The sequence below is a fragment of the Urocitellus parryii genome, chromosome 5 (genome assembly GCF_045843805.1).
Source record: "Urocitellus parryii isolate mUroPar1 chromosome 5, mUroPar1.hap1, whole genome shotgun sequence".
Taxonomy (NCBI): Eukaryota; Metazoa; Chordata; class Mammalia; order Rodentia; family Sciuridae; genus Urocitellus; species Urocitellus parryii.
Genome location: NC_135535.1, coordinates 116525460 through 116540642, shown reverse-complemented (window position 1 = coordinate 116540642; position 15183 = coordinate 116525460). Strand labels below are relative to the sequence as shown.

Sequence of the window (15183 nt, the reverse complement as noted above, 5' to 3'; positions counted from 1 at the left end):
CCTAGGCATCCCAAAGGTACAGAACACTGGGAACTCTGACCCCACGGTGTTGGGGACTTGAGCTGTGCATTCTTCCAAAGGGGGCAGGGGGGAAGGGAAAGGGGGAGGAGGGCAGTGCTGGTGCCAGATGACAACCCTGGGTGGCATAGAAACCAGTCCCTGCAGCACGAGGAGCAGCAGCCAAGAGCCTTGTGCTGTCTGCATGCCCGGTTCCTTACCGGCAGCCCCAAGGAACTTGAGTGCTATGGGAAGAGGGGTGGGACGGCAGTTAGGTGCTGGTGACAGGCTGGTAGAGGAAGTGGAGGGTAGCAGGGTGGAGGGCCACTCTGAGTGAGGCATGGGAACAGACCGCAGGACCAGTGCCCCTTTACAGGTTGCCTTGAGCCTTGGGTTTCTGGCCTTCAGGTGGCTGTCCTTGGACAAGGGTGCAAAGGGGAACTTCCCCAACTGGACACTAGTCCACATAGGCATGGGTGAGGCCTCGCTGGTGGAGGTGTGGCTGGAAGTGGACAAGGGGGAGTGATCTTACAGCCCATCCTTGCAAGCTTGGGTACTGCTTCTATCCCACCTGAGCGTCAGGGAGCTGGGCTGTGAGAACCCACCTGGTGTCCCATGGCTGCACGCCTGCCTTTTGCTGCAGAAAGATCAGGTGCCTGAGAAGGACTGTGTGCAGTCAGGCTGTGTCTACCTGGCTGCCTGGTTCTCAGAGGCATGGACACTCAGACTTGGAGCAGGACAGCAGTTCTCAGTACCCCTGAGGCCCATTTCAATACTGCTGGCTTCTGACCAGAAATCTGCAGTTCAAATCCCCGCATGGCAGATCTGGGGCTGGGTTCCAATTGGCTGCTCTGCCCCTCACCCCCAGCTGTCTGCATTTCTAGGGGTGGCAGTGGTGATGTTGGCACCGGGCTGTCAGGGCTTGTTGGGCATTGCCTCGTGTGACTCAGATTGACAGGGCTGCAGCTTAGATAACTACAGCGGGTGGGGGAGGGGAGGGAGCGGAACACGTGGTGAGGGGCGGGGGAAGTCCAGCTGGTAGGGAAACCCAACAGCAGCTTAGGTGCCGCCAAGAAGAGCCCAGCTCTTCCCACCCCCACCTCTCCACTGGCAGAAAGTCTCTGGCACCGCCAAAAGAGGGAGCCCAGGAAAGCCAGGCCTGGGGGCGGCAAGAGAAGGAGGGAGGTTTCTTAAGCAACCGATCTGGTTTCTTTGGGGTTTGGCTGGAAGCAGGGTCTGGGGCCCAGGGCAAGCCAACCCTGTTCCCATTTCCCAGGCACCAGGGCCAAGAGGCCACATGGGGGGCGGTGCTGTGGAGGAGGGGGTGGAGGAGGGGTGTTTATGCAATGACTGGGGGTGTTGGGGAGCTCTGTGGGTGGGGAGAGGAGGGGTCTGGTCAGAGGCAGTGTGTCCCCTCTCTGGGTCTCCCTCCTTCTAACCCCAGGTCATATTTCCCCTGCCCCCTGCTTGGGGCCGCAGGCAGTCAATGGCAGGAGCTGGCTCTAGGGCTTCAATAGACTCCAGCTCATTCATCAGAGAGGAGAGGGGTGACTCAGGGGGCTTCCCCGTTCCACTCCCCAGGGTGCCCTTTTGGGATAGAGAATTTTGACAAGGAAATGCTGGTGCAGGAAGCTGGGAGTGAGAAGGGGGCAGGTGTTCTGAAATGAACTAGGAAGGTCTGTATCTGTTCCAACTACAAATATAGAGATTGTTTTAGAACCAGCTTCCTTGCTGCCTGGGCAGTCTGTGTTAGGGGTGATGGGCATGGAAGAGATCTGGAATGTTTCCTAGAAGGGCCTGATGGCCAGACAGGTGGCAGCAGCCTAAATGACACTTGCAGCTTCCCTACTGTCCCCAACCATAGAGAAACCCATGCCATCTCTGCACAGGGCTCAAGCCTGCTGCCCAGGCCCCCTTGCAGCCCTCTGGGGGATGGGCAGGTCTGCCCTTGCAGGCTCATGGCCCTCTGCTTCTCACCAGCTCTGGAACCTCTGCCTCTGCAGAACAAAGGGTGTGGTGAAGGGGACTCTGAGGACCCTTTTTGCTCCTGAGTTCAGTGGGTCCCTTATTCTGAGGGGGTGCATAGGTCTTGTCTCAAGTCCTTGACATTTGACCCCTGATCTAGTGGAGATATCAGGGGAGGGAGAACACAGCAAGGCCCACACACTTCCCAAGAGACCTGAGGGGCACAATGACTGCCTGACTTGCCTTGAGGGATGATGACAGAGAGGCTCAGAGAAAGGGCAAGGACACAGGCCTGGGGTGAGCTGGTGGCTTCTAGCTGTCTGAGCCAACCCCCCCTGGAGGGTTACTTTTCATGTGTAGGAGAAATGAAAGGGGCTGGTGCACCCCTGCCACCCTAACCCTGTCCCTCTGCAGTGAATGAGTGCTGGCAGACTGCTCCAAGCTGGGGGAGGGGCAGTGGCGGTGGCTGAGGCAGGTGCTCCAGGGGGAAGCAGCTCCCGCCCTCCAAGTCTCCGGGATGCAGCAGCCCACTCAGTCGGCTGGAGCACGTGGAGCCTTCTGCTTCTCCTGCTGCCTCACTACCTCCCCCAGCGCTGGCATCCCCCGAGCTTCCAGCCCACCCCCGCCCCCACCTCAGCACCCAACCCTGGCCAGAAAGATCTTGGGCTCCTAGGACTTGTCACCACACCTGTGTCACTACTGAAAGAGGGGAGACTGGCAGAGGAGGTGCGGCTTGTATCTCAGTCCAGCGAGTCACAGAGCTTGTTTCTCCATGGAGAGGACGGGGACCCACTCAGCTCCACTGGGACAGTGGATGAGGAAAGGCCGGGTAAACGGTAAAGTTCTGCACACATTTCCCTGTTCCTGTCTCTTCCTTTCTCCACCAGAAGCCTCCACATGTGAGAGGTTGAAGAACAGGAAGAACGTAGGAGCTTATAAGGGCAACTGAGTCAGTAATTTTGTCACCAGATGGCTCAGGCATGGAGCGGTATTCTCCCGTTTACCTAAGCTTAGGTAGATGTTTCCTCTCACCTATCATGGGCTCAAGTCTACTTAATTTCCTGTGCCTCAGTTTTCCCTATCTACACAATGGTGTTAATGATGATAACCAGAGTTGTATGAGCATTAAGAACTCTAGGTAGGTGTTTGACTGTGGCCACTGTCTCTCTCTGGGCAAAGGCTTCTTGGAAGAGATACAAAAGTCAGAGCCCTGGCCCTGGCCTCGGCCTGGTGGGTCCTCCAAGCTCACTAAGGCCCATGCTATTCCTGACTGGTATCTGGCCCCAGGGACAGACCAGCATTATTTCCCAGGTGGCTGTTTGTCCCTGTCTGGGAGGTACCAGCCTAATACTCCTCAAACTTAAATATGCATACAAATTGCCTGGGATCTTGTTAAAATGCAGATTCTCATTCCATCTGCCAGGGTGGGATCTGAGATTCTGTATTTCTAGACTTCCAGGCTAGACTAATGCTGCAGATCCATGGAGCACACTTTGAGTAGCTAGGGGTTAGAGCCAAAGCCCCAGGTTTCTTGGGGGCTTTTGGGGTTTTCAGCCCCATATGCTCAAATCAGGAGCCTAGTGAGGGAGTCCCAGGGACCCTCCTGGGTCCCAGCCCCTTCCTTCTGGTCTGTCCCTGAGACAAAACCCAGGCGAGCAGTCAGAACACGTCTAGTGAAACTGAGAGAAGGGGTCTTTCTGGCAGGACCCTGGTGCTTTTCTGCCCTCCATTTCCCACCCCAGGTTGGGACTCCCCTCAAAGGCTGTTAATTGATTCCAGCAGTCGGCCAGCACCTCCTGCTACAGCTGTTCTCCAGCCTGGCAATTAGGTCACCCCTTTCCCGCGGAGACTCTGATCTTCTGGGGGCAGAAAGGAGTCCTTTGCTTGGAGGTGTGTGGGTGGGCAGAGGATTAAGGGTCTAGGAAATGCTAGTTCCCCCCCATATTTCCCTGTGGGTTAGGAAGGCTCTGAAGTCCAGAAAAAGTCCTCCCCCAAAGCAGGATCGACTACCTGGAGAGCACAGTGTGTGTCCTCATAGATCAGGGAACTTGTTGAGATCACATTTCTCCAAAGCACACACAGTGTCCTGCCACCTTGCCAGGCAGTGACAAGGGTCTGTGTTGTGAGGCTGCTTACCCGGGTTTGTGCATGGGCAACTGTTCAAGGCTGGGGATGGGCATCAGACCCTGTACTTAAGGGCCCTTCTCCACTGAATGCCTCTTTGCAGGTCAACCCTGGGGCTCATTTGTTGGGGTGACCCTGAGCAGAGTCAGGTGGGAAAGAGGAGCCTGCTGGGGGAGGGTAGGAGCCTCAGGCAGAAGTCAGGACTGAGTGTAGCGGGAGACTTTTCTCCACAGCCTGTTTCCCTCAGGAAATCAGAAGAAGTGGGGACAGAAGCTGGACTGGGTCTCCAGCCCCCCATAAGGGGCTATGCATGGAGAATGTCCTGGGTTAGGGACTGTCCTGGGTGGGGGAGGGGGGGGTCTCTCCAGATCTTGCTTCCAGGCTGGCAGTGTCCCTGTACATCTGCCTGCTGAGGGCACTCAGGGAGGCATCTTGCTCTGCTGCCCAAGTGTTGGCCTGAGGAGATGTGCTGGAACGGTGCCAGCTGGGCCTGCATGTGTGTAGGTACGTGCATGTGTTTGGTTGCACATGTGCGTGCACTTGTGCAGGCATGCGTGTTAACACATGCCCAACTGCACTGTGTGTGTTTGCACCACGTGCTGTGGACGGAGCTCCAAACACGTGTCTGAGAGGCCTGTGGGTGCGCGGCCCACTCTATGCACACATAAGCATCTCCCCGCGAGGGCCATTGCTGGGTGACAGTCACCAGGGAGTGGTTGAGCAGCCTGACTCAGAAGCCTGCAATCCAGTTCCTGACATACTATGTGACCTTGGGCAAGTGGGTCATCACGTCTGTACCTCAAGTGGCCACTGACCTGCCTACTGTTTCACAGATGCTGCAAAGTTCTTGGTTGGTGTTCTGAGGGGCAGGGCTTGAGGGACACAGTGGGGATGGGTATTGCCACCTGTGAAGGCAGGTCTGTGGTGTGAGCCTGCCACACATTCAGCATCATGTGACAGCGCACAGCCCCAGGACAAGCTCGGGTGCCATGTGCTTAGGAATAAGAAATAACCCAGAGGGCTGCGGATGTGGCTCAGTGGTAATGCGCTTGCCTAGCATGTGTGAGGCACTGGGTTCGATTCTCAGCATCACATAAAAATAAACAAAGGTCCATCAACAATAAATATATATATATATATATATATATATATATATATATATATATATAAAGAAATAACCCAGAATGTGAGGTTACTGGGACCAGGGAAGACAGGTGTCCTGTGGACCTGCTGCTGATCCCTCCCAATGAGGAAGGCATGTTTCCTCACACCCATGATGGCTCCAGTCCAAGGTGTTGTGTACTTAGTCTGTGTTAACTCTTAAATTCTACCCACTAAGTGTCATGTTCATGGCTTTTAGAGTTAAGGAAACAGAGATGTGTAGAGTGTAAGCAGTTTGTTTGAGGGAGTAGCCAGACAGGATTCACAGAGCCTCAGCGCTTGTGCAGCTGAGCCAGGAGCCTACAGGCACCTGCCCTGAGAGCAGCTGGAGAAGGACAACCTGGCTGCTCCACCTGTTGAGTGCACAGGACCCACTCAGAGAGCAGTGTGAGGATGAGCTGCCCCCACAGCCCACAGCAAGCTCTAGGTGGGCCACTCTGCCAGCCTCCGCCCAGCTTTTCACAAACTGGTCCTCACTATATGGAGGAAGTGGGGGCAAAGACAAAGCCCAGACTGACACGGAGGGCTGCTAATTCCTGAGAAGCTGCCACACTGCCAGGCCACATAAGCCACAGGCCACAGTGGAGGCCTCCTGAGGACCACCAGAGGGGGAAGAAAGAGGGTTGGGGGACAGGGTGGAGGGGAAAGGCCATAGGAGCCTCAGCGAGATCCTAATGCCTGAGGGGAACCCTCAGCATGCTTCCAAGCTGAGCACGGCAAGCCAGCGTCCTGACGGCTCCTTCCACCTCCTCAGCTATCATCTTCTCTGCCATTGGCTCTCAGGCTCCCAGAATTAAACCAGCCTACGGGAGGCGGGAGGGGGAGGCTGCAAACAGGAATTACCAAAGACGCTGAATTTGGCAAACAAGGAAGGTCAAACTTTGGGAGCCTGACACAACTGTGCCCTTTGGGCACCCAGAGGGGACTGGGGTGTTGGCACAGTCTTCACAGCCAAGCCCCATCCTGGTCCCTACCACCAGTTGGGAGATGTCACCTCTGATGGGGCTAGCAGGGTGGAGGCTCTGGTCTCCCTTGTAACAGCTCTTGGCCACATGCAGAAGGAAGTGGGAATGCAGAGGAGGCCCGTGTTCCATTTAGGAGACACAGGGTTGGGGCAGACCCTAGGAAGGGTGACTGAGTGCCTCCTTTTCCCCCTAGAAGAGCAAGCTGCTCTCTGCACACCTGGCCTCTTCCCAGCCCTTGGTGATCTCACCCTCTCCTCCGTGGCCCTGTCTGTCCTGTGCCAGCAGCTGTTGCAGCATGAACCCCTGAGCTGATGAGTCTTATTATAGACTGGCTGGCGGAAGAGGCAGCATTGCAATTCCCCCCAAGGCGACTGTGGAAGCGGAAGCAGGGCCACCCAACGGCTCTCACCTGACCTGCCAGCAGACACCGCAAAGGATCTGGCCTCTGTCTCCCTGAGCCATGGTAAGCAGTGGTGGGGTGGGGAGGGGGCACTGGTGAGACCGGGACTGGGGGGAGGGGAGCAAGCAGCGTAGGTGGGCACTGTACCCTGAAACCTCACCCTGCTCACCTAGGAGAGATGGGCCTCAGTTTCCCTACCTGTGACGTGGGAAAGCCCAGACAGAGGAGACCATATTGTAATGAAAACATTCTAGAGGTCACCATTCCAGAGAGGCATCAAGAAGAGGCAAGGAGAAGCTGGGTGGGGACATGGGGGAGGGAGTTCAGGTGGCAGTTCCTGCATCCTGCCACCTGGAGCCAGGTCTGAGGGCTCTTAGGCAAGCCTAAGGCTGCCCTGCCCATCCCCCCAGGGAGTCGAACATTCCCTGCCTTCTCTCTTTCTGCTCCCCCTTGTTCCTCTTCTTGCCCACACCCAGGGAATCATAGCTGAGGGAACAGGAGAGGGAATGAGGAATGTAAAGAGACACCTGGGCCCTCTTCCTAACCCCTGGGTTGGAACAGGGCCTCCAACACCTGCCCCGCCCAGCTCTCTTTCTTTCTCTCAGGACTGACAGGCAGAGCACCCCGAGGGCTCCTCTCTCTCCAGACTGCAGGGCCTGGAGAGCTGTGGGGTTCACCATGCTGACACCGGGTAATGGCTCTGAGCAGAGGACCAGGCTTGCCCTGCAGTGGAGGCAGGTCTCCTGTGAGTATGCCCCTGGCCACAGGGTGAGGGCACAATTGGGGTGAGGTGGGAGCTCAGCACAGCATGGAGGGAGACTTCTCAGGCTGCAGGGAGGTTGTAGACATACTTTCCCATGATGCCCAAGGCTCTGCACTGGGAAGCCAGGCTCAGGCCTGTGGTCATGGCATCTGGGGAAGTCAAGAAAAGAGCCACTCAGAGCTTTGGTGGCTGGACTAGGAGCTAGAGGCCATGACAGTTGGTCTTGTCTCCCTAGGTAGGTCTGTTGAATCCTTCCCAGTGCTTTGGGTTCTCTGAGAGTCAATAAATTCTCTGTTGGAGAATGGTCAGGCTTTCTGAATTTTAAATAGCATGGATGGTACCTGGAGTGGCAGTCTGCCCCAGCCCACTCTGAAGTCCCAGCTCAGGCTGGGTGGGAATGTCTAATGGGGAACTGCTCTCCATAGTCGTTAGCTGGATGGAGCTGGGGACACCTCTTAGGCTCTTTATGCCTCACTCAGTCCTTCCAACTCTAAATAGAGCAACTCTGGGCTCTTGGGGTATGGTGTTGGAGGGCACCTTGGGGATGGATCCATCATCCTGCACATAGGCACATTGAGGTGTAAATGTAATGACAGCAATGCTCACAGGTTGTCAGGGGAAAAGAAACCCTGAGGGCTGGGGATGTGGCTCAAGCGGTAGCGCACTCGCCTGGCATGCGTGCGGCCTGAGTTCGATCCTCAGTACCACATACAAACAAAGATATTGTGTCCGCCAAAAACTAAAAAATAAATATTAAAAAAAAAAAAAAGAAACCCTGAGCATTTCTCTTCATCTGAGGGAAAGGGACAAGGTCAACAAGGCCTGGTTTGCCCCAGGCTACATGGTAAGAGGTAACAAATGTCCCTGAGGGACATGATTCTGCCTGGCTTCTCCCCGCCTCAGTCGGCCTGTGATCCAGCTGCCCCACGACAGGAGCAACCTGAATTATTCACCAGGCGAGAGTGGCTGATCCCTGAGCAACTCAGATCCCTTTTCAGCCTTGCTCTAGGGTCACTCAGCACCTCGCAATACAGGATTATGTTTTCTTGTCATTAGAGCTTCTATGAGTTTCTGGGGCGGGGGTGGGGAAGGAAAGGAGCCGCTCTTTTCGAAACATTCCCACCTCGTCCTCCTAGTCTCTTCTCTGGGAGGGGGATCCTTAGGTTCATCCGTCTCAGAGGGGAGCTTGAGGGGTTGAATATTTTTCCTCTGGGGAAATTAAAGTCTGAAGAGCGCTGATGTCAAATGACATGGAGGGGGTGGGGTGCCGCAGGCTGACCTGGCCACAGATGGGTTCAGAGAGGTGACAGGTGGGCAGTGACCTCATGTAGCCGACAGAGGTCTTCAGTTGGCTTCTGTGACCAAGCCAGGGCCCATTTCTCATCAAGAACAAAGAGGCTCAGGTGTCAGTCTTACAGAACGTCTCTGGGCTGTCACTGATCCTCAGTGGAGGACAGGCACATCCTGTTCCTTCAAGCTCTGCCCTTTGGGATACTGGATGACCTACCAGAAAGAGACTCAAGACTGTCCCACCCAGGCACCCAGCTTGTGTGGCTGTTAGCTATCTGGGTGGCACCGACCAGGCTACACACTAGGCCTGCACCTTGCCAGTTCTCTAGCTGGGGTCTTTCCTCTGGGCTCGGTGGAGCTGACCTCATGCAGCTGAACTATTTTGAGCTCATCCTTTTTTCCCTTCACTGTGAGCATATTTCTCTGATATTCAGGAGGACAGCTGGGGAGGTTTCAAGGTCACTGTTAGAAAGGACCGGCTCCACAATGGAATGGGATGTTCTGTTGGATTGTTCTCTGAGGATTGTTTCTCCCAGCTCTTCCACAAACCAGACCCCATACTTGCTACTCAAAGGCATCTTGGGCAAAAGATGGGATCATGAAAGGAATTCTGTCAATTGATCCATCATGCAGAAATGCTGCCCTGAGGTCGTTTGGAACAGAAACCCAGGCTAAGAGCATGGGTGGCTCTAGGATAAAAATAAGTCACGGAACCTGTCCTGGGTCCCATGAGTTGTCAATGTTGCAGGGGTGTTGCGCATCTTATCCTTGCCATTCCCACAATGCTCTCCAGAACAGGGACCTAGGTGGTCCTGGGTTCTAACCCTCCTACTAGCCCCATCTTGGTTGTGTGATTCTGATAAATGGGAGAGCATTTGGGAAGTTGTAGGGGGCAGAGTTAGGAGTGCCCTCTTATTACCTGCCTTTCCATGCACAGAATATCTTGGCCTTCCTCATGCAGTTCCAGGTTGGGGTAAAGTGCAGAGGAAAATGACCCAGCATGGGCTCTTGTCTTTTGGAAAGAGGGGAACAAAGGAGCAGGCTTCTCTGATATCCTCATATCTCTGCTCCCAAGGAAGTCAATCACTGTGGACCAGCATGGCTTGTCCTCTGGGCTCAGGCCTGTGAGTCCGCAGCCTCACACTCCACTGAAGTGGCTTTTGTCTGATGTGCGGTGAGGCAAAGACCTGCTGGCACAGTGTGATGTCCATTAGCATACAAGTGTCTCTGGATTTGTTAATTAGCTTTTTGTGTGGTTAATAAATGTTTGTGCATTGGTTTTGGTTTGTGCCAAGGGAGATAAAGCCAAGAGGCCATTATGATATGAACCTGGAAGGAGGGAATGGGAGCTGGAATCAACTCCTAGCCTGTTGCTTTTTCCCACCTGTCTGTCCCTCCTCCCCAAAGGGATCACCTGCTGGATCGCCCTATATGCTGTGGAGGCCCTCCCCACCTGCCCTTTCTCCTGTAAGTGTGACAGCCGTAGCCTGGAAGTGGATTGCAGCGGCCTGGGTCTCACTGCTGTGCCTCCGGATGTGCCCGCTGCCACCCGAACCCTCCTGCTCTTGAACAATAAGCTGAGCGCCCTGCCAAGCTGGGCTTTTGCCAACCTGTCCAGCCTGCAGCGGTTGGACCTGTCCAACAACTTCCTGGACCAGCTGCCCCGCTCCATTTTTGAAGACCTGACGAATCTGACGGAGCTGCAGCTGCGCAATAACAGCATCAGGACCCTGGACAGGGATCTGCTGCAGCATTCCCCGCTGCTGCGCCACCTGGACCTGTCCATCAACGGCCTGGCCCAGCTGCCCCCGGGGCTTTTTGATGGACTCCCGGCTCTGCGCTCCCTCTCCCTCCGCTCCAACCGCCTGCAGAACTTGGACCGACTGACGTTTGAGCCCCTGGCGAACCTGCAACTGCTGCAGGTTGGGGACAACCCCTGGGAGTGTGACTGTAACCTTCGAGAATTCAAACACTGGATGGAATGGTTCTCTTACCGAGGTGAGTGCAGCCCTCCCTGCTTGGGCAGGTGAGGCTCAAGGAGATCACCCCTGGCAGAGAGTCTTTCCTGGTGGCTGAGACAAGGTCTGGGGAAAGAACAGAGTGACCCTACCTCTCTGCCAGATAGGCTAGTCACAAGCATCAGCCCCCATGTGCAAAGCCATTCCTCTCCCTACTGGTAAGTACAGGCTGCTGATCCCCCTCTCCCACTGCACCCCTTTCTTCTCTATGTCCCTCTCTGTGCTTCTGACCTTCATTTTTTTTCTCAGTTTTGTAGGGTTAGTAAGAAAACTTTAAGACACAGGATACTTTCTGGGGGGCTCTATATCCCACCAGGTACGCTTCTGGGTTTCCTGGATGTGCTAAAAGGAACAGGAAAACCTGCCCTTCTTTCCAATAACACCACTGCCTCTGCAGTATCAATCTTTTACAGAAAGGTGAAATGTAACAAGCCTACAGACACAGCCAAATTGTCCTCTGGATGATGATGCCAGCTTCCTCTCCCATGAAATTTTGTTATCAAAACTGTTAATAAGAAGCCAAGTGGGAGCTCCGGTGTAGCTCAGTATAGAGCACCTGCCGAGCATGTGTGAGGCTCTGGGTTCCATCCCTAGCATTCGGGAAAAAGCCACATGGTTTGTTTTACTTTTTTTCCCTTCCACCTTTCTTTCTTTCTTTTCTTTGGAGGGGGCGGGGAGTACTGGGGATTGAACTCAGGGGCACTTGACCACTGAGCCACATCCCCAGCCCTAATTTTATTTTATTTAGAGACAGGGTCTCACTGAGTTGTTGAGCACCTTGCCATTGTGAGGCTGGCTTTGAACCCGCAAATCTACTGTCTCAACCTCCCGAGCCACTGGGATCACAGGCATGCGCCACCGTGCCCAGCCCTTCCGCCTCTTTTTAATCTGGGAAAATTTTGCAATGACCTATAAAATGATCAAATGAAATAATAAAATAAAAGGGAAATGGAGGGAGCAAATAAGTAAGCACAATGGTTAAGGTGCCAGGCCTGGGTTTGAATTTTGACCCTGCCACCCACGACCTGTGTGACCTTGAGAAAGTTGATTAATATCTCTGTGGCAGTGTATCATCTGTAACATGGGGAGAAAAGCAGTACCTATTTTATGGAATCATTGTGAAAAATTTAAAAAAACAATCCATACAAAATGTCTTGAAAAGTGCCCAGCATACTCTCATTTATTTGCTCATTTGCTACTAGTACTGATAGGATGCAATTTGGTACCCAGCACAAAGTAGATGCTCAATGAATGTTTGCTGAATGAATCAACATTGAATTGTGTGAAAAGAATGCTAATGCTTTTCACCAGCCTTACTATTTATTTGTATTTCCTATCCAGCCACTAACTCAATTATTCCTAAGCAGTTCTGACGTGTTGGTTAATTAAAAACATTCTACAAACTATGAAGTGCAATGAAATGTTAGTCACTATGATAATTTCTCCTGTTTTCATGAGTGGAGAAATAATGATTAATACTGTTGTATAGTTTCCAGTTTACAAATGTTTTTTTCATGTCCCTTATCTATCTTAATCTCTCTAGCAGCTTAATTGAGATAGGTTCTCATTTTATAGCTAAGAAAATGAAAACTCAGATGTAATTAAGTTAAGCAATTTTCACAAGATGCAGCCAAGTTCCAACCTCAGGTCTCCTGAGCAGGAGAAAGAGGTGGCTCTACTCTTAGTCATCAGTTCATGTGCAGAGGTAGCACTCTGTGCACATTCACTGGACTTGAGTGACCCAGGGGGTTGGTGGCACAAAGGAGCTAGGTATCTGCACATCCAGACCAATGCGCCATCCTTAGGAAATGTCCTTGCCCTTTCACAAAGAAATCAGGAAGGGAATTCCCTGCACAAAAGGGCCTGGAATAGGAATGCACATTTTTCAGAATTTTTCAATAATTGAATTGTTTTCAACCTTGCACTCCTTAAAAACTAACTAAATAAATAAAGTAAAAATCCTGGGAAGTTTCTCATCAGGGTCCTGGGGTAAGACTGATGTCTACGGAATAAGGAGACTTGTGGTGGTTGGGCTAGAAGAGGGAGCTGGCAGTGAGGGAGTGGCTGGAGCCCAAGCCCATTCAGCAGTCAGCAGGGTGTCTATTGCCTGCATCTAGATTTCACTGGAAGCTGAAAAGAGGCCAAAATCCAAGTTTCACTTCCCAGGGGACATCCAGGCAGCTTCATCTCCTTAGCTACTGTCCCTCGCATCTCACCCCGGCTCTGCGTTTACATTCCCTGTGGTCCTCTCTGCCTTCACTGCCCATCACCGCCACACAGCCTCATCAGCACCAGCCTCCTGTCTCTGGGATTCCCTCCCAAGATGCTCTTGCACCTGAGTCACTGTGGGGGGACACTGGACTGTTCCTAACAAGGAACAGGGAAAACTTTCTTGCTCCCCATTTTTCTCCCTGCTCTCAGGAGGTAGTCTCCTGCATAGAGAATCAGGAGCTAAGGCTTTTGATTCTTGTCCCTTTTGTGAGAGGGAGGAACCCCCTGGAGGGATAAGATACTGTGTTGTGGGTTCCCAGATGGGCATGAGCAGGCAGATTCAGGGCTAGAGAAAGCAGAGCTGGGGTCTGGCTGGGACACTGGCTCTCTTTCACTGACAGTTCTTTCCTAAGCATCTTCCCCAGTGGGCACTTCCTCCTGTGGGTCAGGCTGACCCAGGAGAGGGCAGGCTTGAGGGAGCTGGCTGTGAGCTTCTCTATAAAATGGGAATAATGATAATATCCATTTCCTGTGGCTTCTGTGGGGATGAGATGGCATGATATCTCTAACTCATCCACCGTGCTGCCTGGCTTGGTCAATGCTGATTTCTCTCCTCGCCTTCCTTTTCTATAGACAGTGATTCCAGGATTGACTGCTTTGCTTGAACTATAATCTGGGTCTTCCATATTGGGGTCCTGGGGATGGAGAGAGGGAGTCCAGGTTCCTGATACCTACTCAGACCCTCCTTTCTTCTCCACTGGATGCAGGGGGGCGCCTGGACCAGCTGGCCTGCACCCTACCCAAGGAACTGAGGGGGAAGGACATGCGTATGGTCCCCATGGAGATGTTCAACTACTGCTCTCAGCTGGAGGACGAGAACAGCTCAGCTGGGCTGGATGTTCCTGGGCCACCCTGCACTAAGGCCAGCCCAGAACCCGCTAAGCCCAAGCCTGGGGCTGAGCCTGAGCCAGAACCCAGTACAGCCTGCCCCCAGAAGCAGAGGTACCGGCCAGTGAGTGTGCGGCGAGCCATCGGCACAGTGATCATCGCAGGAGTCGTCTGCGGCATCGTCTGCATCATGATGGTGGTGGCTGCTGCCTATGGCTGCATCTACGCCTCCCTCATGGCCAAGTACCACCGGGAGCTCAAGAAGCGCCAGCCCCTGATGGGGGACCCTGAGGGCGAGCACGAAGACCAGAAGCAGATCTCTTCTGTGGCCTGAGAGCCCCCCACCTAGCCCAGGTAGGAAGGGCAGGGAGAGCTCACCGGAGATGGCTCTGGAAAGGGCTGGCTCTTCCTCCCATCACGGTCCCTGCCTTGGCCTGACGATGGCCACTGCTTCCCCAGTGATATTCTCCTCCCCAGCCCTCCAGCAGCGCAGCCATGGGGTGGCCATCTCCATGAACTTCCAGGTCTCCTGGAAGCTGACATTGTGCTGGAGTCTTTTGTGCGTGCTCCTCTTAGGGCCACCGAATCTTTGGAACACTTGGGGGTTCTCCTTAAGCTTCTGGCCACCGGAAGAAAGAAGATGTGCGCAAGAGGAGCCCTCTGGACTGAGCACGCCCGTCGCCCCTCCTGCCCCAGGGGTGGTCGCAGCTGGGTGACTCTCCCTATCTCTTGCTCATTCCCACATCATCTGCACTTAGTGGGCAGGGAGGGAGTGATTTGGGAGCTAGGGGTAGATTTCTGTGACTCTTTTCTAATCTAGAAAGGTATTCTTAGCCCCTCTATAGTGTGAAAGCTGAGTCCTGTCTTCAGTGGCTAGTACTAACGTGCAGAGACACCAACCCTGTGATCTGGACACAGCACTTAAACACATAGCGCTGTGATTACAGCATCCTGCCCCAGTAGATGCCAGTCTGTCCCTGTATCTGCTACAGATCACTCTGACCACCCTGCTCCAAGATTCACTGAAATTCCCTCACACACATTCACAGCATCACCAGCACAGTCTCGTGTATTGAAATCACACACACACACACACACACACACACACACACACACACACACATCACATGAAGACAGAGGCCATACCAGCTCAGGTGGCAGAGATAGGCTTCCCCCTCGGGTCCCTAACCCTGGGACCACAGAACTGCTGCTGGCCACAGTCTTCTCAAATCCACGGGAGGTGGGGGGAGGAACCCAAACCAATGACACAGGATTCCTTTGAGATCCCCTAAAGTGGGCCAAAGTGGTGCTGCTGAAGGAGCCTGCCGTCACCATGGTAACCTGCTCACACCTCTCCTGCTGGGTTTTCCAGGGACAAGGCCGAGAGGCCTGGAAGCTGCT

At 53.7% G+C, this 15183-nt stretch overlaps 2 protein-coding genes across 2 annotated transcripts in view; one reads left to right on the top strand and one right to left on the bottom strand.

Annotated features, from left to right (window-relative positions):
• Cacna2d4 (calcium voltage-gated channel auxiliary subunit alpha2delta 4) overlaps nt 1-15183 on the bottom strand; it is a 108571-nt gene that overhangs the window by 25623 nt on the left and 67765 nt on the right. The window lies entirely within an intron of this gene.
• On the top strand, nt 7291-14116 carry Lrtm2 (leucine rich repeat transmembrane protein 2). The gene is made up of 3 exons (XM_026411071.2): nt 7291-7357; nt 10073-10663; nt 13662-14116. Exons 1-3 carry the CDS (start codon nt 7291-7293, stop codon nt 14114-14116), a joined length of 1113 nt encoding a protein of 370 aa, XP_026266856.1.

Excerpts from the sequence above, each read along its gene's own strand:
- Lrtm2 (XM_026411071.2), top strand. The coding sequence starts at position 7,291 with ATGCTGACACCGGGTAATGGCTCTGAGCAGAGGACCAGGCTTGCCCTG. Across the intron at positions 7,358-10,072 it reads GCAGTGGAGGCAGGTCTCCT|GGATCACCTGCTGGATCGCC; the intron begins GTGAGTATGCCC and ends TCCTCCCCAAAG. Across the intron at positions 10,664-13,661 it reads GGAATGGTTCTCTTACCGAG|GGGGGCGCCTGGACCAGCTG; the intron begins GTGAGTGCAGCC and ends CACTGGATGCAG.